The sequence below is a fragment of the Pseudonaja textilis genome, chromosome Z (genome assembly GCF_049901715.1).
Source record: "Pseudonaja textilis isolate UNSWEBS1 chromosome Z, rPseTex1.2, whole genome shotgun sequence".
NCBI lineage: Eukaryota > Metazoa > Chordata > Lepidosauria > Squamata > Elapidae > Pseudonaja > Pseudonaja textilis.
The window spans coordinates 31,782,994-31,810,709 of NC_142008.1; the positions used below are offsets into that span (position 1 = coordinate 31,782,994).

Sequence of the window (27,716 nt, forward strand, 5' to 3'; positions counted from 1 at the left end):
AAAGTCCTGATGCATCACATGATGTTGCCATGACAGCATGAGTTTGACACCCCTGGACTGGGTAGAAGGGCTACACCAAAAAACAGCCTATTTCCCAGAAAGTAGTTGTGCGGGAAACATGGCCCAAGGACTATACCTTCCCATCCAACACATTTACTGCCATGAATTACTAACTTTCTTTAATGCCTATTTTTAGGTTGTATGGAAGAATCATATGTGCAACTTCTTTGGATATATAAAAATTCCAAAATAATTGTTGCTGTTGCAAAATTTATATTTGTAGTCTCTAGAATTTGCATGCTGTTGATGGGAAATAGGCTAGGCATGGCTATAGCCCTTTATTATGCATATTATGTTGTAATTACATACTGTCTACATGCGTCTTTCCTTCTCTTTTTAATGAAGTCTGGGTCAGTGGCCACAATATAGCATAACTGAGTGATTTTAAATACTTTTCAATTATTTATGGGCTTTTAGAAATGACAACTTTCAAAATAGGTATCAGAAGAGAAAAAGGTAACAGCAACTTGTGGACAAATAAAAAAAAAATACTGAGTTGACTATTATTTTACTACCCAGGGAAAGTAGAATACTTAGAAATGTCAATCAAACCATTGCAGGCATCGATGTATTATATACAGCCTGAAATCCCAGATGAAGAAAATAAACAATGGAAAACTACCAAGAATTATGGTGACATGTTCAAAAGCCAGAAACAACTAGGAAACCACTGAAATTTGGGCTTCTCAGAATACAGAAAGTTGAATGCTTAGTTTTCCACTGTGTAATCATCTCTTTTGTGGCCAATATCTTTCTGGGCCTCACCTGTATTATATGAACAGATCTGAGAAGGAAAACTTCCCGTGGGACATTTTAGTAGTACTGTTACAATGTAGGAGAGTCCTGCCATTGAAACATCTTGAAAATGTTCTTCTTCTGGAAGGGTCCAAAGAATTACCACCTAATGTGTCCTCTTATATGACAGTGGAGAAGATGTTTATGCCCAGCTGTGGCAATCGTTTGGACATTCAAAGTACCAAAAGGCAGCCTAACTTTTAGTTTAATGTTTTGTCATTTATTTCTATGGTAAAATTTGAATAGTGGATCATTGTGAATCTAACGTTACTGCTTAGCAAATGTTCCTGAAAATAATGATTACATTGCAAACCAGAAACAATATTTTCTGATGGTGGAACTAACTAACACAGTTTTTTGCTGAAATTTTTATTGGAAAGTTAAATAGTTAATGCATTCTCTTTTTCCTGCAATTATCCTCTTTTGCTTATTAGTTATCTGCTAACCCCACTTATCAGGCTAAATGATTCATCATTATTTAATATAAATGATCCTTTTTTTTAAAAAAAGGAAATTATGCTACCAAATGCAATGACTGCAACTCCCAGAATCCGCAAGGCTATCATGCTGGCTGGGAAATTCTGGGAGTTCTTGTCCACATTTGCCAACTTTAAGATAAAAGGAGATGAATGATAATGAATTCCTGGACCTTAACACAAATTGGTGGAATACAGTGTTATTACTAGAGTTTCATTCCTGAAGTGTTAAAGTTGCAGCTAGTTATCCCAACGCAGCAACACAACAAAGCAGTTAATTCACTTATCCATTTTGTGTTTATATTTATTGTTTGCATCATCTCAGTTATGTACAAATATCACATTTGAAAATGTAAATACGTTTACATTTTCATGTGTTCCACCTTAACTGAATAAAATTTGGTGACAATATACACACATTTGCAGCTGTATATAACTGTTTTGTCCATTAAAAAAGAACAAATACATAATTAAAAAATGAAAATGCATTACACTGCTTACAAATTAACAAAAAGTAAACATTTCCCCAGTCATTCATGTTCATAATCTAAGGAGAAGAAAGCAGAAAATTCAAGTAAATTGTGCAGTCCTGTGTATACTATTGAATTGCAACAGGGTTAATTTCTTAGAAAACACTCAGGATTGCATTGAACATTATGCAAAAGAATTTTCTTTTTTCTTTTTAAACTTTGGGTAAGCACAATTTACAAAAAGTTAAAAGATATTTTTCTTTCCAAAGCTTTCTTTTACAATGTTGCTTACATGGTTTAAAACTAACCATGGAGAAAAATACTCAAATGTAACACAGTGGAGTTTTAAAACTGAAAATGTTGGAAGAACTAGCAAATGTAATCATATTTTAAAACTACCATTTATAAACTGAAATTACAAACAGAACAAAATTAAGAAAATGCACACTCATTATTTCCAGGATGGATTAGATAATAGGACCACTGAAAATATTATTTTTACATGTTAACAATTGACTGCTGTGGTTAATTTAGGCACTGGATTTGTAAAAACAGATTTTAAAAACAACTTAATCTTATACAGATAAATATTTGCAATCACAGGTTCAATACTACTTTTTATTTGCTAGATTTAATACAATCCAGGCTATGTTTCTGACTTTCTCACTGGCCCAGTGATGATTTAAAATGATTTTCTTTCTTTACATTAAAAGAAATCTCTAAGCATTTTGCACATCTTACCTTTCCGGGCTGCACTCCTTACTTGAGACTAAATTCTACTGAACACATTTGACTTGCTTCCAAATGACCATGTTAAGATTAGACTGTGAATATAATCAAGTTTGGTGATTCTATTTGGATGGCATCTTTGAGAGTTAATGTTAGTAAACTGGTTGAATTGTGTATTTATTTCCCAAACAGCTGTTGCTCAAGGATGCTTAGAATATTCCTCCTTATGCTGATAACTGCAGATTCACCTCATATAGGAACACCTTTTTTAAATAGCATAAACAGTATTATAGTACTGAACCTGTATCAACATTGAAAATGTTATGGCTAGATTGTGTGGCAGAATTCTCAGTGAACAGAATGTTAAACAAGATTAAGATTGGGCTAAACCATCCCATAGCTAAGATATAGGTAACAGAGTGAAGGCTTTACTTTCATGGTTGAGCCACGGTGGCATAGTGTTTAGAGTACAGTACCGCAGGTTACTTAGGCTGACTGCCAGTTGACTGCAATTTGGCAGCTCAAATCCCACCAGGCTCAAGGTTGACTCAGCCTTCCATCCTTCCGAGGTGGGTAAAATGAGGACCCAAATTGTTGGGGGCGATATGCTGATTCAGTAAACCACTTAGAGAGGGATGTAAAGCATTGTAAAGAGGTATATAAGTCTAAGTGCTATTGCTATTTGCAGGGGATATCGGTGCCTAGTTCTCACAAATAGTGTTGGCCCCAGAGACCATAAGTAATGTCTATAATCTTACCTCCATTATCAGTGATGTTTTTCCCAGATGCTGAACTGAAAAAGGAATTTCAGAGTAGATTAGGAGTATGATGCAAAATATATATAAAATCCAAAATATTCTGCTCCTGCTTAGATACAGTATAATTTATATACGTCTTCATGGAGAATGGGAAACCTCCCATTTTACAATAATTACACAAGTCTGAAGAATTTACTTTCACTGAATGAATTAAGAATACTATTTCATACTTTCTTATACTTGAGTAAAGGAGGGCTGTACGAATGATGGGCCTGTTCAAAATGCTCATCAGGCATGCAAGTGTAAACACCCATCTTTGAAGCGTGATAATGGCATGTGAGAACGACTTTGGGACTTACAAGATTCTGTTAATGTAAACTTACAATAAAGCTTACAATAGTTCATTGGGTGTGCTCCCTCTCTGGACTACCTTGCAAGAATGACATTGGGTTTGCAAGTCTGAAAGTTAAATTCTCTCTCCCCGTGCTTTTGCAGCCCAAGAAACTACAGATGGTCCCTTCTGAGTTGTTTGCCACACCCACATTCCTTCTACAGGCTCAGATGCCTTTTATCCAATTGTTGCCAGGCTGTGGTTCCTCTCCCCCGCATCTCTCAAGATCATTCACACCATTAGAGATGCTGAGGTTGTTGCAACCTATAAGGCTAAGAGCCACTGCTTTGGAGTCTTTCCCAGATCATGTTGTGTGTAGTGTCACAATCAAAGCCTGTACATATATAGGCAGTATTTCACTTATGGCCACAACTGGAACTGGAATATCAGTAACTAAGCAATGCAATCATTAAGCAAGTCAACACCGGACTGGACTGATTTTACAACCATTTCCACCACTATTGTTAACCAAATCACCATGGTTATTAAGTGAATTTCACATGGTTATTAAGTGAACCATACAGTTCTTAGGTGAATTCGGATTTCTCAATTTTTTGAGAAGTTGGATAGGAATGCTGTCAGAATAGGAAGGCAGTCAAGTGACTGCAAAACACTGCAACTATGGTATAGGTGAGCTGGTTGCTGAATGGCCAAATTGTGATCATATAATCACAGGGATGGTGTGTCTGTCTAAGTTAGAAGACAGGTCATAACTCACTTTTTCAGAGGTCATTGTAATTTCAAACTGTTGCTCAATGAATGAAAATTGAAGATTACTTATAAAAGAATAGGGCTTTAATCACAAAACCACATCTATCATCCTGCAGATTTTGATATGCTACCACAGATAACCCCAGGAGTTTCACAATTCAGGGACCAGTTTCCCATGTACTGTTTTTCTTTTTTTTTTAAAAAAAATGTGTTTTTAAAAAGCCTGCTGAGTCAGGAAGCCTGGCAAGGGTCTGAAGAGAGAACTATAGGCAACATATTGCCTGATTTAATTAATCACTACATAACGCTCCAGGCATAATACACATATTAAGAAGATTTAGCTTATTGACATAGACCTGAGAAGTCAGAACTAATATCGTGTGTAACAGGAATCTGATAAAATTGATGAGCTATATTGCTTATTTTATCTGTTTGTAACTAGAGATATATAGACATACACACGATCTTAAACGGACATTATTTGAAAGACATTATTAAATGGTTAAATGGTTCTGAATAGCAATAAAACTGGATTCATATTTTAATACAAACCTCAGGATGGAAGCAGATAAAACAAATGAAGCAGCTATTACCAGAATGATTACATAAAAACTTGCACATTGGAGGAAAAGCTTGTACGTTGTTATGTATCAAGATGGTTCAATTCAAAAGAATGGTGAAAATATCATTTCTATGCCTTAAAATGACTACAGAGGCATTTCATGTGAGAAAGCTCCATGAACATATTACAGTTTCCGTCTTACATTAGATACCCAACAATGATGAATCAGGATATATTTTTAAAAATAATCTATATTAGCCATTGTCCTGAAAAGTTCTCATCCCCACAAAAAGAAAAAGAAAAAAAATCAAATTTAAGATTATATTAGATTATCCCAAATAGGAAGAACAGGACTATCAATCCTTCATTAATGAAATACTTTCCATTTGCAGGAGAAAAATAAGTAGTAAATTCATATTCCTTCCACTGAACATATTGGGACACTGTTTAGTTAAGTATTTTTCCCAAGATTAGCGCACAACCACTTTTTTCTTTTTTTTTCTTTTTTATAAAGTTAGCAATATAAAAATCTAGTCATTTACAACCTTCAAAGAAATAAGAAATCAACTTGAAAATCTACTAACTGTAGAAGTTAGTCAGAGTCTGAAAGTAGACACCTACATTACTGCCAGGATTTTGACTAAAAAACAGCTGCTTTTACAAGACTGGTATATAAACAGTAATTGTGTTAACTGGTCTATCCAGTAACATTTTGGAAACTGATCTCTACTTTTATTAGGAATCAAAAATTTACTGACAAATATCTGTCTGATGCAGGATTTTCACCATCATCCTTACTGAAAAGAAACAGTTTCTATGGCAATACTCATTAATAAGTGCATATCATGCGGCACTAATATAGTGCAAAAGAAAAATTGCCTTATCTGTAGCAAAAAAGTTCCAGGCAACAGTTTGAGAGTTAGAGAAAGTAAAAAGTATTACACATAGATATTAAATGTCCAGACAACTTCTATAAAATTTTGAACCTGAAGATTCTTAACTCCTTGATAAATGCATGTGTGGTAGTAGTGCATAAGTACCTGGGACTGGTAACAAGATAAGAATTTTACAAGTCTTTACCTCTTTGAAAGCTAGTTCAGAAATCTGCCTCCTGTCGTCCAAAAATGCCAAAACTTATTCAATCATTTGTAATTCTCAGTTAAAGTTTACAAGATGCTAAACACTAAGTTGTTTTTTTTAACTAGTATATCATTTGAGAGATTTTTTTAAACCTACGATGCAACTGAGTATATATGTGTGTGTGTGTGTGTTGGATATAAAGCATTATAGACAACCTGGTATGATCTTCCCATGCTTACTGAGTAAAGTTAGAGTAATGCAGAAGACTGTTCTGGTATCAACACTCCCAAATCTCAATATAATATGCAAGTGGTTTTATAGTTCGTATGTTTCAAAGAATGCTGTATAAAGATGCTCAGCTGATGTGCTTACAACTGAAAATGGCCACTGGAATTTGATGTACCAATTGGTGATCACAGACAAAGATTCCTTCTTAGAACATCCATAGCCATCCATCTTATCTTTCTTTTTCTTGGTCTTGTGTAACATCTGTTTGGTAATGTCCACAATGTGCATGCTGTTTTTCAATACTACTGTTTCAAAAGTTTAAAGAATGGGAACCAATTCTTCTATTTTACATGTCTGCATCTCCATCATAAGCCAGGGTTAAAGGTTTCAGACGGTTATTCTGTCTCCTCTGTGGCTTCTTTGGCTTTTTACTGCAAAAAGCAAAAGTAAATAGTCACCTATCTAAGAGATTAAGCTAACAGACAGATAGGTTTGCTATTCACTTCATTTAGGATGAGAAGGCAGCACAGATTTATAAGCAGTTCTCATTTTTAATAATTTGATTTAAATTGGTTTGGGTCAGATATATAAGCTTTTATCTACAAGATTCTGAAGGAAAGAAACAGCAAAAAACCCTGTAGATTACAAATGTATTGACTTATCAAAGCCAAATAAATAATTAGATTACCACCCAGTAGCTCTGAACAGTCACCTGATCAATCTATTTAGAAAACCCACCTCTCCACACATTTTCACCCAAGAAGAAAATTTCAGCCAGGATACTAAGGAGGTAAACCAGATTGGGAAGTCAAAAGAGCAACTCATTTCCATTGTACTGATAACAAAATGGCTGGAAAAATAACCAAGAGTTGTGCTGGACTCAAGTGAGACATTATCTCTGTGGGGTTGGTAGTGGGAATAGCAGAAAGAGATTTGGGAAGAGACAAATGAATAATTTGCATTCTTGTGTAGGGAGGAACAGAAGGAGGAAAAGCTGGGCTTTGAGCCATAATGTTCCAATCCATATTTTCTCATTATTTTGTCATTAGCTTCTCTTAGACATCTATGGAAGATTCCACTCCAGCAGTCTACCTTGCTGCATACTTTTCAGAAGTAAAGATTAGCTTGTAAGCTACTTGATCTATTCTCTTCCAAAGTTTGCCAATGGAGATTAAAAAAAAAAACCTGGCAAAATAACTGGAGAAGCATCAACTGTGCCTTTGAAGAAGAGATCAGCGGGGTATGGGTTTTTTTTTGAAGGCTCCAGAGTTGGAAGCCCATGATCAACTCATTTGAAGTGCTTTCCTGAACAGTTTTATCAATTACATTTATCCAAATGTTACTGATATTGATGATATTGTTGCATCTCCTGGTGTGAATGCCTCCATAGTAACGACTGGCTTATCTTTTCAAAATAACTTTCTCTTTAGCCATGGTGGTGTAGTCATTAGAATGCAGTATTGCAGGCTAAATCTGCCCAATACCAGGAGTTCAATCCTGACCAGCTCAAGGTTGACTCTGCCTTTCATCCTTCCGAGGTTAATAAAATAGGATGCAGATTGTTGGGGGCTATATGCTGACTCTGTAAAAAACTCAGAGTGCTGTAAAGCACTATGAAATGGCATATAAGTGCTCTATATACTGTATATCAATGGCCCCCAACCTTTTTTGTGCCATGGCCCGGTACTGGCATCACAAAATGATCCACGGCCCGGTACCGGCATCAGTACGCATGGCAAGGTGAGCTGAGAGACCAGCCAGCCATCCATCCCCCACTTCTCCCCGCCACCTTCAACTCCTCCTTTGTACCTTTGTCGATGGGCTTCAGGATGGGTTTGGGATGGTCGCTCAGCTCACCTTGCCTTGGGTGCTGAAAGAATCCTCGCGCCTTAGTTTTGTTCGAAGCCCCCCCCCTTCGATGAAAGTAAGGCGCGAGGATTCCTTCAGGACCCAAACACCACTTTCCAAGCAGAAAAGCTCACCGGAAGCACTTTCTCATCAAAACAAGATGGCAGCGCCCAGCAAACCGGCGGCCCGGTAGAAAATATTCCACGGGCTGGTACCGGTCTGCGGCCCAGTGGTTGGGGACCCCTGCTGTATATAACTACAATGCAAATGCTTAGTGATATATATTTATACGTATACATAATATGTTTATGTATATCACTAAGCATTTGCATTGTAATTAAACACAAATGTAGATGCTTAATTGGGAAGTGGAGGCAGTAAGTGAAGAACATATAAAACATGACAGCTCTGCCTTGGATTATGACCATTCATTCAGTGACTATTCAAAGTTATGACACTGAGTGTGGGGCACTTAGGACAGCTTTGATAGCCAGAATGATTATCTTTGTTTATGAGAAACCAAGTGATCACAATTTCCAACATTGCTTACCAGTTTCCCAAGGAAGTTGGAAGTCATGATTATATGAGATCGTCACTTAATGGTCCACCTGATCCTTGTTTCATTATAGTGACTGGGATGGCTGGAATTTCCACCACTATAGCGCATGGAATGACACTGTGTTTTATGACCATGTCATTTAGTGATGGAGTTCCCAACAGCTATTGTTAACACATATCGAGAAGTTGGAAGCTGGCTTGAATAGATAGAAGACGATGATATAGGAACCATGTCAGTTACTAAAAGTTCAATATTAAGATGGAAGGAATAAATTGAAGCAAATTATAAGCTTATTTGTATATTTACTATACATTATTTTTGAGGAAAAATCCCAAGTATAATAAATGATAAAACTCACCAGGCTAGATAGACCATAGATATTACAAAGATGAGCAAAACAAATGCGCCAGCAGCTACACCATAAACCCAGGTCTTCAGCTTCCCATCTAAAATGAATGTATGTTAGTCATTAGTAATTAATTAGCACAAGATATTTTTAGAAAGTACAGTTAGTGTTATCAACAAATGCTGCATTTTTGATGTTACACAAAGTTTGCTTGGCTTGTAAGTGAGATTATATCTTTTCTTGAAGCACCTAAAAAGATGGTGAAGAATGAAGAACAAAATCTTTATTCAAGCACCAATTAGAGAAATGTGTTTGTCTTGTATCAGATATAATATCTGTGAATTCAGGTTTTGGAAACTTGTAAGATGTTTTAATGGCTTGATTCTATTGTATATTATTGATCAAATCAATGTAACTTCAAACAAAGATCTTACAAAGGGAATAGTTATGTTTTTGCTTTTTTCCAGGATTACCAGAAAAAATGTTAAATAAATGGGTTTTTTTCTGTTGGTCACTAGAATTATTTTATGACTATGAATTTGTACATGCTTTATATAATATTTAATTCCTTTCCTTCTTCCTTTCTTGGTCACAAAACATTTATTCAGAGCTAAGGCAAGCACCTGAAGGCAGGACAAGAAGCAATGAATGAAAACTAATCAAGGAGAGAATCACCCTACAACAAAGAAAAAATTTCCTGACAGTTAAAACAATCAGTGGAACGACTTGCCTCTAGAAGCTGTGAATGCTCCAACACTGGAGAATTTTAAGAAGAGATTGGACAACCATTTCTTTGAAATAGTTTTGGGTTTTGTACTTGAGCAGGGAGTTCTACTAGAACACCTCCATTCAGCAAAACTTATTCCTATGTAATCCCTATAGATAGGGTTACATGCTAGGCAATCAAAAGAGCAACTATCTGGGCAAGATAAAATTTTGTGATGATTAAACCTTGTCTAAGATAATACACGGACATTTATTTTATTCAATGCTTTTGCACAAAATCATTTTTGACATGGTGAATGGAAGTATCAATAAACCAATAAGCTTCTGTAGTATAACAAGAGCTCAGATGAGACAAAAATAATCAGATCTCCTTTGTATGCTATTAACATCTGTAATGGCATGAGGTAGCATGATCATTGATCTCTCTACCTTCTAAAACTGTCATACAATAAATGTCTGCAAAAAAATTATTTCATTCAATTTATGTGACCTAATATGACTAACTATCCATATAAAATTTCACCTGGGGCAAAAGGTTGGAGGAACCAAGTTCTTCCTCGTCCTGGTGTAGTGATAGGTGTCTGTGTGGGGTTTACAGCTCGACTAGTTTTCACATCTTCTTTATGATCCACTGTGGGGATAACTACAACCGGGATGCGAGTGCACTGCTCAAGTGTGCCATTAGAAGACATTACTTCTGTATATCCTTCTTCACAAATACACATTCTGGACTGCAGAGGAACAAATGTTTTACATAGCATTTGTAGCAAAGACATATCACTTCAAAAGCCACAGAATACAGCACAACATAGATGAACAATCCATGACCCCAGAGAAGCACATGATTGTGAACTTTTTTTGTTAATGTTTCTGGGGTCTCTTCTCCATAAAACAACAATTAATACTTGACAAAAAGTCCATAGTGTACTTCCCAGCCATCTTGAATCAAGAAACAAAAACTGTAATGTAAGCTGTGTAATAGGCTTATAGTTGTGTATGTGCATGCAACTTAAAGGAATGCAATATTGAACATCCTTCACCTAGTTCTTTAATATAATGATACTTGTTTTACCCATTGCAGCCTATAAATGTTATGTGTTGTTTTGATCATATTTTTGTGTATAGGATTTTTCTGCTGGGGAAGTCAAGAATGCAGAACTCTGCATTTTATTATAGTGTATGTCAAAGCCTGATTCTCATATAAGTAGTAAGCACCTTGGAAATGCCCCAGTCAAGAATGAAGAAGACCTGCTGCTATGAAGTAACAGCAAGGGCTGAATATCTCAGCTGAGCTAGGGGCAACCAGAACTAGTCCAAGGTAGATTGAAGGGTTGTTCATTTTCCTCCCCAACCTATTGCTCTCAATTTCTATATCCCCAAGATCTACTGATTGAAAATGACAGGTTAGCTGGACAAGATAGTACCACTTTCCATGCCAGATTGGGAAATATAATATCAAGATTGGTAAAACTGTCTTCTAGGGCAGATATAAAAGGGTGGAGGTCAAGCCCAAGAGATGATATACTGTAATTCAGTTTCCAATAATCCAGCTTTGCTCTCTACTTACAGCCTTTCCTAACTAAAGTGGATTTCTCATTTTGACTAACATACTCAACTTGAATTTAGAGTGTCAGAGAGTCTTAAACAATGTATGTATTAACCCATCTTTCTTCAAGAATGGTGTGGCCAATTTAACTCTACTTTATTGCCTGCCTTTCCTCTTGTCAAAGAAGACTAAAGAGACATTTCCTCAGAGGTAATACTTGGAATTCTCACTAAACAATATGAAGCCTAAGAATGGAGCTCTGTAAAAGCTGCAAAATAATGGCCAAGAGTTTAAAATATCTTTCACCAGTCTTTAAGGTGGTGCTTGCAACAGGATTTACAATAAAACATTGCGGGCTTTCCTACTGTTCTAATATGATGCACAATCAATGATACTGTGGCCCTATGTCAGAAACCTGACCTATAGTAGCACATACCTCACTACAGTAAGAATGGGACTGGCTGCATGCTGGCTTACATGACCTGTCCACATCTGGTTGGTGCATCATTAAGCAACCTCCTGCAGAACAAAACAAATGGCATTTTGGCACAATCATAATTTACTAACCGGGAAATACCTGCTTTATCTAGGAAAAAGAAAACAGCAATCCATAATGGAAGAGAAGATGTTCTCAGTTCTTGTGCAGGCTATTGAAAAAAAGTATAGCAAAACTACTGAATTTGTTTCACTTAATATCTCTTTGGAAATGTTAGTATGCTAGGTATCATCTTCCTATTTCTAGCTTGGGGTGTGAAAATGTGGTGGGAATTACTGATTTTCTTCTTTGTATTCCTTGTGGGAAGAGCCCTAATTATTCACAAATGTGGCATCATACTGAGTAAAGGTGGGAATAAAATTACATGATACAAAACACGCTCTCCTTTAAATCTCACCTCTCAACTCACTGAGCAAATGAACAGGCCTCACCAAAAGAATGAAGTAAGCGCTATATAAGACTATAAGTTCACCTCCTTTGCAATTTTATGCTGTTAAATTAACGGCCCATCCCCCATCCCTGTACTCCGAAAAAGTTCTTAATGATGGAAATGAAATACTTTGTCCCTCCTTGGCAAGTCTTTATACCACTATCACCCCAAAAGGTATTATTTAACTGTGAAAGGAAAATGCTGTATTTCCAATTGTAATGAGGAAAATAGGTTATCAGTTCCCAAGACATGAGCTTTCTTTGGGTTTTGGTCTTGATTCTCAGTGGATGGAGGTTATTAATTCAGCATGGTTACTTGGATTTATTAAGTCCACATAGATTTTCACCATTATTCTGAGCCAGAATTAGCATTGCCAGCCTTTGGAGATGCCTAGTTCTTTACTTTTTCTCTTTAATAACAAAAAATTAAGTATATACCATATACATATGGCAATCTATTGGGCTTCAGTGCTCAATGAGTAAAAAGACATAATATAAACTGAATAAATATATGTTGACTGCAACACCAATTACTGTAAGATAATCATGCCCATACCGCACAATGGTGAAAAACAATGTAGAAATCTGAGTAGCAGTAGATGCAGTTAGGTGCAATTAGGCAATTGTATGTTAACCAAAGGAATGACACTGATTGCCAAATCAATGTTGCTAGCTGACATGATAAAATGTGTGTATGTCCGGGCATCAGTTGCACATGCCTGCAAGAGCCTTTCTTAAAATATGTCAGCCATCTGAGGAACTACAGGAAGAAACTGCTTCCTCACCCATTTCATTGTGAATTAAGGTATCTGCAAAAATAAAATGTAGATATCAAAAGGCCACACAAAACAATCATACTATGATGGAAGTCCAAAAAATGAAACAAATTGTGTTCTAAGCAATTACAAATATAAATGTTACCTTGCCATTTATCTTTTAGCCAACATTTTGAAATTGTTCAGAGCAATCAAATGAACATAAGTATAACCATTTCATAGCCAGCCAAATTTTGCATGTCTGTTAAAAACCAGTGAAAATATTTGGCTACTTCTAGAAGATAATTTAGCTCTTCAAAACATTAATTATTAAGCAATGTGCATAGTCTTGGGAAATATTCTAGCAAGAAGGACATAATTCTGAGGAATGCAACCCAGTTTCTGCTTAACTAATATTTCTTTATTTCTCAAATTTATAAGGCTCCCCAGCTATAGACTCCAGCAGTGTACCATGATAAAAATAGATTTAAAAAAACCCAATATATTATAACATTAACAACAATGATGACCAGAAATGGCAACAAAACTTATGATTTATCATAGGTATTTCTATAAAAACTCTTGGATAAAACCCATGTTTTAAAGGATGATTTAAACAAGGGCAGGATAAGATTTATATGAATCTTGGAAGGAGTTGTTATTCCAGATAGGAAGTGCTGTGATAGAGAAAACCAACTTCATGAGTCTCATCATATAACACTCTTGATTTATCTTAAGCATGTCAACTTTGTGTGTCTCAGATAACCAGGCCAATGCTATTAAGAGCTTTACAGATGTTAATCAACACTTTGAAGTGTATCCAGATGGCAACAAATGCATTTCATAAATTGGAGGTGTTACTTGAGTCTATTGTGGTTATAGTCATCATTGGTCTTGACACATATATTCTGGATAGGTTGCAGCTTCTAAATGATATTTAAGAACAATGTTATGAACAGTGTATTGTAATAGTCTACCTATGAGATGACCAAGGCTTGAGTGACTGTCTGGATAGCCTCCTGATCTAGGATCTGATGCAATAGGAGTTGGACATTACTATTCAGGCCTGATATCCAATTTGAGGGTTTTCTTAAACTTACAACCACTTTCTGCTTAAGGAGCAGTTGACAGCTTGGTCATGAAAACCCTCAGTCAGGAATTTTGTCTGCCAGTTTTAAACAAGATTGGATTCTTGATTTTTTATTCTATCTTCCTGGCTCTGTAAAGAAGGATTGTTACATCTGAGGATTATTAGATTCTCTTTAAAAGAGGCTTCAATAGGAAGGAAATAAAACTATCCCATGTACAGAGAAGCACTTCACGTAATGCCAAATGTACAGAGAATAGGCAGACTATAAATTTTAATGGATAGATTTCACCCCAAATCTAGCATAGTTACACCTTGCTTTTTCAGTGGTTGCATTAATATGTATCTCTTAAAACAATAAGTAAAACTGCTTATGTTGATTATTTTATTTATTTTATTTACACTAATAAAAAGAAGTGTCTGGATGAAGGTCAAAAAGTCAAAGTGGTGGCCATGGGAATTTGATTCAAACCCCAATCTTTTTAATGTGAATCACTGTAATGAATAAGTGAATAAAATAGATGGAAAACTATTGAGTGAATGACGGTGCAATGTGTCAAATTGTATTGTAGCTAAAGCAAAAGCTATTGACTCTGACTTTCTTATTCACTATATATTCTCAGTGCTATAGAAATGATAGCTAATTAATATAAGTTTTTATCAGTAGTCATCAACATTTATCAAGAGATCTTAAGAGTTCTTACACACTTCTATTCCTATCAAGAATTTAAAAGCTTTCCATAGAAATGGCTTTAATGGCTTCTAAATAACTTCCTATTGCCTCATGGCAGCTATCCATAGATTAAAAGACTATAAGAATTAGCTAATTTCTTAATTAATCATAGATATTTATACTGCTAATTTTGGGAAATTTATACTGGCACTGAAATCCATTATGCGTTGCATGCTATTATGAAAATTGTTTTTGATTAACATTCAAGGCTAAACTTTACATATAGAAATGACAATTATTCCCTGATTTTTCATGCAGACTTTGTATGGTTTCCCTAACATGGCAAGTTCTAAAATGTTCATATTGGAGTTTTTATATTCATAAATTATAATGAGTCAGATCTAAATAAATAAAATTATTATAAGAGATCTTGCATATGTCTACTCAAAAGCAAATCCGTCCAAGTTCAAGGAAGTCGTTCTCAGAAAATAGGAAAACATTGGTGCTCATTCATTTAGCCCTCTATCAGCACTTCTAATTCAACTCTGTTGCTTTAGCTAAATTAGGAATATGAATCATATGTTCATAGACTCTAACTTCTGCTGGATTATTGCAGTTCTGAGAGGGTGTGATATGAGTTCTCTTTCAATAACATATGAACAGCCATATTCTTTCTATCCCTAATATAAAAACCAGAAAATTCCTACAGTATGTCCTCTTTCTATAATTTTTAAATATAATTTAGTTTATTCAATAATGTAAAAAAACAAAGTAAAGTTAATATTACCTGTAACATTTAAACCATCTGATCTTTGGCACCATACAGTCCGAGATGGTCCCTTCCATGCGCTGACCATCCAATTGTATTCATAACAGTGGCCATCTGAATTGAAAAGATTGAAAGATTCCATTATATTCTAGTTTTGGCTTGGATTGGAAAGTTATACTTGGCAGTTGGCTTCCATTTTGCTTCTCATTTTACTTTTAGTTTTATTAATAAGATCAGGCAGGAATTAGAATGGCATAACAAATCTATAGAAATCCATCCTCACATAGTTCATATGTATATTTAATTTAGACATATTTAGTTTTCAAGGAAAACATTTTATAGTTTAGAGATTTTAAAAATGAATACGCATAACTAATGGCTGCACAGCAAATAAGGGCAGCATATAATAAATTGCCATTTAAAATGTTTACAAGAAACTTTCCCTTAAGTGAGCATTCTGTGACTCTAATGCCATCATTAAAAGGGCTTTCTTATCCTGGCATATAATGATTGCTTAAAATTGAGAAGGTTATCTTCATATGTTCAAAAGCAAAAATTAAACTCATTGGAAGGGACAATGCAATAAATTAAATTTAAAATGCATCTCTCCCTGACTCCATTACCACAGTAAGAGACTATCATGTTTACTGATCAGATCATGAAATCCATAGAGGAGGTGTTGTTGTTATCTTCTATAAAAAGTCCCTACATCTAAAAAACATCCAAGTTACCCAGGAGCTTGCTCTTTCTGAGACCATCATCTGTGAACTGTCCTTAAATATCACATTTCGGTTCTTACTATGTTACAGAGCCCCTGATTATGACATCAAACATGTAAACAAGCTAAATTCACTACTAACATGGGCAACATCCTGCCCACATGCTTTTATCTTTCTTCGTGACCTCAATCTACTTCATATTAACTGGACCCTAAATGAATGTAAAACTGAACCCATACATGCAACCTTCTACAATGCTGTAACAAATCTGGGACTGGAACAACTAGTAACCAACAATACTAGACTTAACAACTGATTTCATCTTCTGCAATAGCTTGAATTCAATTTAAGGAATACAAATTAAGAACCCTTTCCCAACATTGACCACAACATGATTGACTTTTGTCAACATATGTCCACACAAAAATCATCATAGTGACGGGATCCCCAATTATAACTTCAAAAAATGCAACTATAATCTTACAGACAATGATCTCTTATCTCTTGATTGGCAACTTCTATTCACTGGATGCAATACTGTCGAAGATCATTACAACATATTTTTACTTGAAGTCAAAAGAGTCATCAAACTATATGTACCAATAACAACTCCCAAAACCAAGAAAAAGAAAAACAAATTACCCATAACAATAAGGACACTTCAATCCAAAAAGAAATCACTTTGGCGGAAAAACAAATCTGGTCATATTGGCAACTTCAAAAGCCAATACAAAAATTTATGCCACCAGATAAAGACTGAATGCACCAATTATCACATTAAACAAGAGGAAAACCTTCTATGCACCAATTCCACCCGTGCTTTCTACAATTTTGTAAACAACAAACTAAAAGATTCAATGTCCATCCTACCCCTGACCTAATGGCAAAGACAACACCATCAAAGCAAACCACTTTAACACATTATTTGGCTCAGTATTTGTAAACAGCAATGGATCAAGCCCAGTACTTCCTAGTCGAACCACAGACAACTACAATGATCTAATACATATCGATTTTACAGAAGACATTGTTGAAAAAGCACTACACAATCTAAAACCATCTCTATCTATTGGACCAGACGGGATGTGTGCCTACTTCTTAAAAAAACTATCCACTGCCATAGCAGAACCTCTAAGCATAATCTTTGAAAAATCTTTCAGGACCAGCTCCTTGCCAAAACTATGGTCACAAACCATGGTCATCCCCATCTTCAAAAAGGGAGACCCCAGCCTAGTTGAAAATTACAGACCAATCTCTTTATGCTGCATCACCTGTAAAGTCATGGAATCAATTATTAATCAATCCATTATTCTCCACTTAGAGACAAACAACCTACTCTCTAATAAACAATTTGGTTTCAGAAAAAAACTATCCTGTAATCTGAAACTCTTACACTGCAAAAACATATGGACCACACAACTCAATCAGGGCAACGCAATAGATGCAATCTACATAGACTTCTGTGAAGGCTTTGATTCAGTGGTACATGACAAACTACTCCTAAAACTAAAATCTTATGGTATCTCTGGATAACTGCATAACTGGACAGAAGCATTCCTGTCAAACATACAACAAATGGTCAAAATTGGGAGCGTCCTATCAAACTCTGTAACTGTCAACAGTGGTGTCCCCCAAGGCAGTGTTCTAGGACCAACTCTCTTCATACTCTACATAAATGACCTCTGATCATATTAAGAGCAACTGCGTTCTCTTCGCTGATGATGTAAAGCTATTCAACACCACAGGCAATACTTCTACCCTTCAAAAAGACCTTGACTATGTATCAGAATGGTCAAACAAATGGCAACTTCAAATCTCAACAAATAAATGCGCTGTCTTACATATTGGCAAAAAAAATCAGAAAATAAAATACAAGCTGAATAGTCAAGACCTTGTTGATGATCCAAACTCTGTCAAGGACCTTGGAGTACTCATCTCTAATGATCTAAGTGCTTGAGCCCAGTGCAACTACATAGCCCAAAAGGCATTAAGAGTTGTTAACCTAATCCTACCTGGCTTTTTTCTGGTAATATCACACTACTAACAAGAGCATACAAAACATTTGCTAGACCTATACTTGAATACAGCTCATCAGTCTGGAACCCACATTACATATCTGATATTAACACAGTTGAGAAAGTCCAGAAATATTTCACAAGAAGAGTTCTCCGCTCCTCTACTCATTGCAGAATACCTTATGCCACCAGACTTGAAATTCTAGACCGAGAAAATCTAAAACTACGCCACCTTCGGTGCGATCTAAGTATAGTGTATAAAATCATACATTGCAATGTCCTACCTGTCAATGAATACTTCAGCTTCAACAATACAAGAGCACACAATAGATACAAACTTAAGGTAAACCACACCAAACTTGATTGCAAGAAATACGACTTCAGCAACAGAGTGGTCAATGTCTGGAATACTCTACCTGACTCTGTGGTTTCTTCCCCAAACCTCAAAAACTTTAACCTTAAGACAGTCTACTATTGACCTCACCCTATTCCTAGGAGGTCTGTAGGGGGCATGCATAAGCACACCAACGTGCCTATCATCCCTGTCCTATTGTTTCTTTTTATATTTTCTTTTATATTTTCTTCTATGTACCCATTTCATGTATTCATAACTATGTTTATACTTATACCTGTTATCTTATAATCACTTGACAAATAAATAAGTAAAATAAATAAATAAAGCTCTTACAAGTTGAAAAATGCACCAGCACTTTGAACTGGACCAAAAGATGGGTCAAAAAGGTTTTTAAAAGCTGTTTTAATCCCAGCAACTTCCTTTCTGGTGCTCAGTTTGAGCAGTGCCTCCCATCAAATTTTGTTCTGAATTATCTTCAGAGGCAACTCTTACTTGAGTCAAGCCTAGAGGTTATCAGCACATACCTTATCTTATATTCTGCCATAAATGGCAGCAATGTTGTATTTGAGTCCCAACTCTGTTATTGAGATTATTGAGAACCAGGGACCTTCTGCATAGAGTAATGCATGTTTTAGTGCTCAACTCTGGACCTCCCTCTTTATAGACAACACAGAGAGGAAAACATGTGTATTTCTTTTCTGTATCTGTAACAGGAGAAAGATATTCCCCATGCTATTTATTTTTTCTAGTGTTTATTAACAGAATGCCACATACTTTGCTATAAATTCTGGCACGTACCATTACATTGTCTTGTTTCCAATGCTTGGGTTGGACAAAGGTGCTGATTTTCTACATCTTGAACAATCACTGCTCGTGATCGGACTTGTATTCCTCCAAAACCAAGATCTTCCCCATTGATGCAGGTCAGCTGACAAATGCTCCAGTGTGACCACTCCTTTAAGTAACAGTCACCTACAGAATGAGGGGAGGGGGCATATAAATGATCCAACATGTTAGCAAAGAAAAAGGGTCTGTAATAATCCCTTACAGTTAATTAGGTGCTGTCCTGACCATAAAATATTAGCATTCTGCCCAAATTTATTTATTTTTAAATAAACTTCATTCCCAAATTTTTGTATAAGCATACACTTATATAACTGGTATACCATATATTCATGATTTAATAGATTACAAAATATTTCTCTACAAAATATTTACAATGAGCAGCATATACATTTAATAAACAATAAAATAATAATCTAAATGAGATGTAGTCCTCACTAACAGTCTCATTTAGTAATGGTTCAAAGTTAAAATAGTGTAGGAAAAAATATTTCTAACCAATGTGATAACTATCTCAGCATCCTGCACTCATATATTTAGCATTTGTGTGCTTTGCAACTGGCTTGCAACAAGCAGAATTTATATTCAATATTTCAATATGATCAAGAGAAAGGCTAGCCACATTATCTGTAAGAGCTATTAATCTTATTATGCTCTTTGAATCACACACCCTTACTAGACAATAAAAAGGAAGTCAATAGCTCCTATTACTTCCTCTTCTGAGGTTGAATTGAACACAAATAACATCAAGGCAACAAGATCAACTGTCTCATTTCAAGTACTGAATATTTTAGTCATACTTTGAAAGGATCCAAAGTGAGGTCTTTCCGGAAAGGAAGGGAAAACTTTGAAAAGCCCAGTTTTGTTGACTTTCAATTTACAATGACCCAGAAGCTTTAGCTAAGTGTAAGTCAGATGCTGGGAGTTATAATTTAACAGTATTTGCAGCAGTAAGGAATTCTCAACTCTGTGGCAAGAGAAGTGGAAGATTTAAAATAATAAGACAGCAAAATCCCTTGCTAGGTTTTTTTTTTTGGTATTTTAGATGCTGATATGGGATGATTCATTAAAGAAAACAGAGAGAAGCTGGAGCAATTGTGAATGAATGAACTCTTTGGAGAATTTAGGATCCCTGGCATATGCTCAAACTTGTATAACTCTAATCAGAAATATATGAAAAATTAGTTCCACCTCAATTTTCATGGAAATATAAATAGTTTATATCCATCCATATCTATTCCATACCTATGCAACCCCTTCCCCCAAGTCACACAAATTTTACTTACCAATCCTCAGTGTGCTTGGGAATTTAAAGAAATGTACAAAATATCTATATTAAGGAAATCTCTATACAAACGAAGAGATCAGGTCACAAAAATGCATCACATTAGGTTAAAAAAATACTTATAAAAAACTATCTCAGGAAAATCTGTACAAAATTTATAGGTCTTAGAAAACACACAAAGGTTTTTATTTATTTTTAATTAAAAATCAAATGATTTAACTATAGCAGAAAGATATTTTCCAGTTTCTACTAAGCAAACTCTATACTTGTAAAATCATGGAAGGTTCACTATGGATTGAGAGAACCAGGCAAAATCTTTCCTGCTGAAAAAAAAAATGGGACTGAAGTCATATTTGCAAATAATACTGTAAATGGAGGCCATAAAGCTAGAAAGGCATTCAAGCTTGCAAATGAGTACAGAACTTTAATTATTTCAGTACACGGACTATTAAAAATTCATGTTGCTTTACATTATGTTGACAAGTTAAAATTAACTCAGTGTTAACGATGCTTTAATAAAGAAGGTTTATTTGCAAACATTATAACATTGTGTAAAGAAATGAATTATTGAATAAACAATATAATTGGGGCACATGTATCATCTTTTGAAACGTTAACATAAGTGCACTGTTAACTTATTCCCACAGGGCTGTTATTTTTTGGGGTGAAAGATAGGTTGGTAGGAAAAGGGCTTCAAGCAAAAGACCATAACATTCCAAGAATAAAAGCAAAGCTCTTGTAGTGTTAAATATTATGTTTAAGACGAGCAGCATGTTCTTGTTGAATTAGTTATCAAAAAAATAAAATCCGTCCCAAAGTTGGTAAAGATTATGTTTTACTTTATCATGGAAAAAAGTGGGAAATTTTACGTAAAGCTCAATCAAAATGTCTTGATTCTCCTGTTGACTGTCTTACTAATTCTTCCTAATCAGTGTTTCAGGAATCATTGCAAAAGATTTCAGTTCTTAAGGTGGTTTTAAGATGCTTAGAAATGATGAATGGAATATACTGAATGATGAAATGAAAATGCTTATCCCAAAGAGAAAACGAAACAGATACTCATCTAACAATCATAATTATCATTTCTTTGGGGGGGATCTGATCCAATAGTATTATCATTCTCACTATTCCGTTCATGTAATTTAACAAAATTGCTCTCCTAACCTACTGCATTTATTGAGAGTGTTTCACAACATTTGGTTCTTTCTTAATTAGTATTTAGTAGATTGTAACATGTAGCGATCACTGATCCCTATTGATTCCCTACTTTCACATCCATTCATAGCAATCTAAGTGAAACAATTAATACTTCGACATATATTTTAATTATTTCATATATTTCCATCACTTCCTCACTTTCACAAATTTCTCTTACATTCCAAGCAACCATTTTTCATATGCCAGTTGTCGCAAACAGAGCCTACAGATATTGATCTCCATGATAGATCCTGGCTTTGATCTAATGAGGTTTTGCAAAATACTGTTCAATAAGAATTTGTATAGACAAAGTTACCTCCGCTATACCTACCTGTCCTGCAGCTAGGACAGGCCTGGCCAGTTCTGTCAGATTTTTATCAGCACCACCACAAATGCAATCAAAGTCAGTTTTGTTACAAATATGCTCATGCTTTTCTACGCGAGTGTATATGTAAACCAGAGATACAACCATCTTGCAATCCCCCATATTGTTTTTAAAAATAAATATTAATGCATTCCAAATTATTAATGTATTAATAACTTTTACTCTGCTGTTGTAATAAGAGAGTTTAAAGAAAAGACAGTTTAAAGAAAAGATTAACAGAGAGTTCAAATTCCTTTTGCCTTAGATCCACAACAATATGATACAGGAAATAATATATTCTTTTTGACTTTCTTTCAAAACATCAATCAGTAGTGGAGTCAACTTCAGTTTTGAAAACAAATAAATGAAAACAAATGCAAACAAATGAAATACCTGGACAAGGCACAGTACAAGCTTCTTCAAGTACAATTTTCTTATTGCCATCAACCATAGGTTCAATTTCCCCACAGTATTCTTCATCAACTTTTTTGCCAATATCATCACTAGATCCATCATAGACCACACAGAAAATATTTCTAGTTCTTATCCCTTCTCCACACTGCGCATCCTGGGAAAGATATTCACAAGAAGTCAGAATAAGAAAAAAAATCTGAATAAAATGCCACAAAAGGGCAATGGGGTACTGGGCCATGCTTTGAAACCACAGCTAGTGCCAATTAGTGCATACAATTAGTGGCTTAACTTGTAAAAGTTAAAGATCTATATGTACTGTATAAATAAAATGTCCATTGAAAAGCCAAAAATGATACTTAACAAATTAGTAAAAATAAAGTTATGCATATTTCCTATCCCTAGGAAAAATCAGGTCATGTATATTTTCTATGTGCACATTTAATAAAAGGTTCTAATTTAATAAATGAGACAAGTGTAGATAAGATAGAACAGCTCATCTTGCTGAATCTTGCTTTTCTGGTTAAGTGAAAATGTAAGGCTGTCTATGGAAGTATATAAATTAGTTTTCCCTAATACTCCAGATGCCACATATCTGTATACATCACAAATATCTAAGGATGAAAAGCTTCAGGTACTAGTTTTACCTCAACTTTACATTCTTCCCATGAACTGTACTGCCATCGATAACAAGGCTTTACTGGGCAAGGTTTGAACTGCTCCATTTGTGAAGGACAAGGTCTACCATCACCTTGGAAAGGTTGAATAATAGTTCTTTTTCGTGTCATCCTTCCTTCAAAGCAGAGGAAAAAGAAAAGGCATTTAGTACTCACACTGTACATGTTTTAAGACATGTCAATTCAGGTTGTAAGTCTTGCTTTAGCTAGGAATGATGTTCTTCCCTGCATAGCTAGAGCATTTTAAGAAATAGCCCAGAAATATAGTGTCACATGGCCTAAATCAACTTTTCCCATTCACTTAACCTCCAGATGTATTAGATTCAACTCACAGAACTCCCAATCAGTAATTGGGCTAATTAAAATCCAGCAAAACTTGAGGATACCAAGTAGGAAGGCTGGCTTAAAAAATGGAAAAAGTTGAAATTCTATTATGTGTCAGGTGTGACAGATCTGCTTCAGAATTTGAACTGTACTTCAAGATGCGATATACATATAAACCCCTCCATCTATTCATCTTTTCCCCCCTCCCATTCATGATCTAGAATCTTTATTTCTTGTTCTGTTTTTATTCCTTACTGGGACAATATGTATAGTGATGGGACAAATAGATGGATATATTACAAGGCATGTACATTTATATATATTTTACTTGTTTTGTTTGCATAGGCTAATTTGACATCTTCTTGACATGAATCTAAACATATCAAATGTTATTACCATAATAGACATCTTGGTCAAATTTGAAGCAATAAAGAAATAATTGTTATACTTAATGCAGCTTTGACAGTCATTAACATCAGAATTATCTGCCAATGCTATAAATGAACCATGCTGCAATATTATCACAGTTCCTATGATATCATAAATGAAATGAATCCCCTCTTCAAAAGAGATTGCCTCAAAATAGGATTAACATCTATAATGCATTCTTGATTAAGTATCTATTTATCACTTTCATTGTATAAGCCAGAACCTTCCCCATCCCTCCCAAAAAAACACAAACAGAATGAAATAATTGTTGATTCAGTAGCCAACTGATATCAGGAGACATCCACCTTGATTCCTTGCAGGGTTAGGCTTCCCTTTAAACAATTTGTTCATAATCTGGGTTTCTCCTAGAATCACCACTGCTGCTGAAAGAGCAAGGGAAGACCAAGGCCAGGAAGGCCTGTGCACATCAGTTGCAACCTTACCTAAAACAGGAGACACTAGGACCGTGGCTTATATTCTTGTCCTCCTGTAGTTGTTACTAAAATTCACTTAAAACCACTTAAAAACATCAGCTAACCCAAAGCACATCAATTGCTTAGCACTGAGCTGAAGTACAGTCACATAATACTATTGCAGGAATTGTCCTGGTTATTGGTTGTTTTCAACTGCAGTTCAAGGATGCTGATTGCTGCCTATATAGCATGGGACTGGGTATTTCTGAGACTTCTCATCCCATCAACTCTGTCTAACCTGAGTAAATAGAATTGTTGTTGTTCAGTCACTAAATCGTATCTGACATTTCATGACCCATAAATTACAGCATGCCAGGCCACTCTGCTTCACTGTGTCCCAGAGTTTACCCAAATTCATGTTCATTGCAGTGATTGCTTTATCTAACCATCTCTTTCTCTGTAGTCCTTTCTCCTTTTGCCTTCAATCTTTCCCAACATTAGGGTCTTTTCCAGTGAGCCTTCTCTTCTAATATTGAGAGCTCTCTCCTATTAGGAGGTGTAGTAGGATGGACCTCTGAAGCAGGTATGCATGATGGCAGCAATTTTTCTTTGGCAAATTTATGGTATCTTGGAAACACAAATACTGCCCACCTTTATGAACTTCCAGAGACTAGTAAAAACCTTACTTTTCAATAAGTTTTTGATAATTAGCTAAAGAAAGATTTATGCCATTATTGTGTGTTATTATTTTTTCTTTTTATTATATTGTTCTATGTATTGAACTTTGATTTTGTACTTTCTAGAACCTAAAGAGTCAGGCATTTAATAAAATTCATACATAATCAAAGGATTTATCTTTTTTTAACCTTAACCTGCTGCATGAATCCCTCTAGTAATATTCAGGGATCCAAATACTACTGGTTCTGTGGGCATGGCTTGGTGGGTGTGGCAGGGGAACGATACTGTAAAATCTCCAGTCAGAGGTGGTATTTGCCGGTTCTCTGAACTACTCAAAATTTCCGCTATTGGGAGATCCAGTTTAAGCTTCTTTGGTGACAGACCGAAATCTGTGATTGTGCGCAGTTTCGATCTGTGCTCATCACTGGAGTGCTCCGAGCCAGCTGGTTTCAGGGCTAAGCCACCCCGTAGAGGTGGTGAAGAGGGGGGGAGACTGCCAGCAGGGTCGAGGAGAGCCGCATCCCTCCTCCCCCACTGGCCATTACTCCCTTTCCCAAAGGCGGTTGCTGCGGTGGTCAGAAATGGCCACCTCAAAGAAGAACTCAACCGGAAAAGAATGTGCAGGAGGAAGATAAGAAGAGAAATTTTTTGGCTGACCAGGTCGAACTGGAAAAACAACAATACAAGGTACCCTGGAATTTGAATTATAAAGAACAACATTGTTCCCAAAGAAGACTTTGAAGCTGTGAATAAGAGAGGGAAGGGAAAGGATTTGGGTTTTTTTCTTTTCTTCCCTATACTGACAACTAAGAGATTTAAGCAAGAAATTGGCAAAAATCCACTTTGACAGTAACAGGTATTTAAGCTGAAAATAAAATGTCAAAGGGATAATAAAGATTTCTGGATTCTCAAAAACTTTTAAAAGAAGGAAAAAAACAAAAGGGTGGGATCTGGGAAAAGGGAGGAGAACACCTGGAAGTGAAAGGAATTAACAGTGAAACTTTAACTTTAAAAGATACATTTTAACTGAAACTTTGTAACAAGATAAGAGAACCCCAGGAAGAGAAAGTGGAAAAAAGAAGCAAGAAGAAACAGTTTTGAATTATTTGGATTACTTGGTGATTTTTGGATTTTTGGCTATTGGATCTAAAGGACTAAAATTAATCGGATGGTTGTTTAAAAGTTTTTAAAATGTTATCATTCTTGGAAGAATTGAGAATGGAACTTAAAAAACAGAAAGAAGATGCACAAGAAAGAAGAGGTTCTTTTGGCTTTGTATTTCAATTTTTAGAAATTGAGATCCTGAACTATAAGAAACAACAAGAAATGCCTGTAGAACAAGAAGGGCAGGAAAAAGAAGAAGCCATCTTCAATGACCAAGTATTTCTATGTGGGGAAAAGAAAGGAAAGGGGGGAAAGAGAGTGAAAAATTTAAGACCCGAAAAAACAACCCCCCAAAAGAATAGTTTGAAAAGTAATTATAACATTAGGAAGAAATAGAAGAGAGGTTTACAGAAGAGAGAATCAGAATTAGAGAGAGAAGGGGTCAAAAGGGGAAGGGAAAAGAAGAGGGAGAAGAGGAAAAGGAAAAGAAATTATAAAGAACAGAACCAGGACATAGAGAAACAGGGAAAACGTACAAGACACAGAGATAATGGGTGAAAACTTAATTGAAAGGGGATTCTGCAAGGGTACATAAGATAGTATTGTTATATTAGAAATAGAAATGAACTTTGAAAATATGAAACAAGTGTGATTAAAATGATAGATAAAATACTCATTGTAATGGAATGGAATGTTTAATAAATAAATGAAATAAAGAGAATGAGAGAATGAAATTAGGAAAGGAGGGGAACATTTTAATTATTATAAATGTGTTATAAAAATTTAAATGAAGAGGAATATGAAAGAAACAGGAAAAAATATGGAAATATTATGTGTTCCTAGAAATATGATATCCTATTGAAAGGGAATGTTAAAGATGTCAAAGATTATAACTAACATTAATGATAGAGCTGAATTGGAATAGAATAAGTATTTTATTTATTATTGTTATATATATTTTTTCTCTGTAAGAACTTAGTGCGTATTTTAAGAACGTACCAAGCAGAATCGACTGGAAGTTATGTGTTATATTGAATGTTATAATTGTAAAGGCATAAATTGAAGTTTAAATAAGAGTTGAATGGATAAAATTTAAAAGATACAAAGGTGTCATACTCCAATTAGTAACTACAGGGGAAAATATTGTTTAATGAGAAAAGAAAATATGAAATTGAAACAGGACAGAAAAAAGTATAAATATGAGGATGAGAAAGATATTGAAACTTAGGATATATATAATTGAATTTAGAAAGGAATGAGATAATTAAAAGTAAGGGAAGGGAAAAATTATTGAGAAAATGTTAAAAGAGTAATAAGATATGGAATAGAACACAAAGATGAATGTGAAATTGAATTTGTGTCTGTATGGAGAAGTGATAATCCGGGACCATGCTATTCTAAAAAAACA

General features: G+C 35.2%; 1 protein-coding gene across 7 annotated transcripts in view; it reads right to left on the reverse strand.

The window, feature by feature from the left end:
* Nucleotides 1-1,647: 1,647 nt before the first annotated feature.
* Nucleotides 1,648-27,716, reverse strand: part of THSD7A (thrombospondin type 1 domain containing 7A) — a 323,850-nt gene continuing 297,781 nt past the window's right edge. For 2 of the 7 annotated variants that reach the window (XM_026706331.2, XM_087916519.1), the window contains exons 23-30: nucleotides 23,331-23,476; nucleotides 22,666-22,840; nucleotides 19,382-19,555; nucleotides 15,513-15,608; nucleotides 11,722-11,804; nucleotides 10,263-10,470; nucleotides 9,026-9,113; nucleotides 1,648-6,691 (exon numbers count right to left, since the gene is read on the reverse strand). In XM_026706331.2, coding sequence (XP_026562116.1) covers nucleotides 6,607-6,691; nucleotides 9,026-9,113; nucleotides 10,263-10,470; nucleotides 11,722-11,804; nucleotides 15,513-15,608; nucleotides 19,382-19,555; nucleotides 22,666-22,840; nucleotides 23,331-23,476 — 1,055 coding nt within the window. In that variant the 3' untranslated portion in view covers nucleotides 1,648-6,606. Of the gene's footprint in view, nucleotides 6,692-9,025; nucleotides 9,114-10,262; nucleotides 10,471-11,721; nucleotides 11,805-12,742; nucleotides 13,020-15,512; nucleotides 15,609-19,381; nucleotides 19,556-22,665; nucleotides 22,841-23,330; nucleotides 23,477-27,716 lie in introns of those variants that run through there. The other 5 variants (XR_015740118.1, XR_015740117.1, XR_015740116.1 and 2 more) reach the window with 5 other exon arrangements.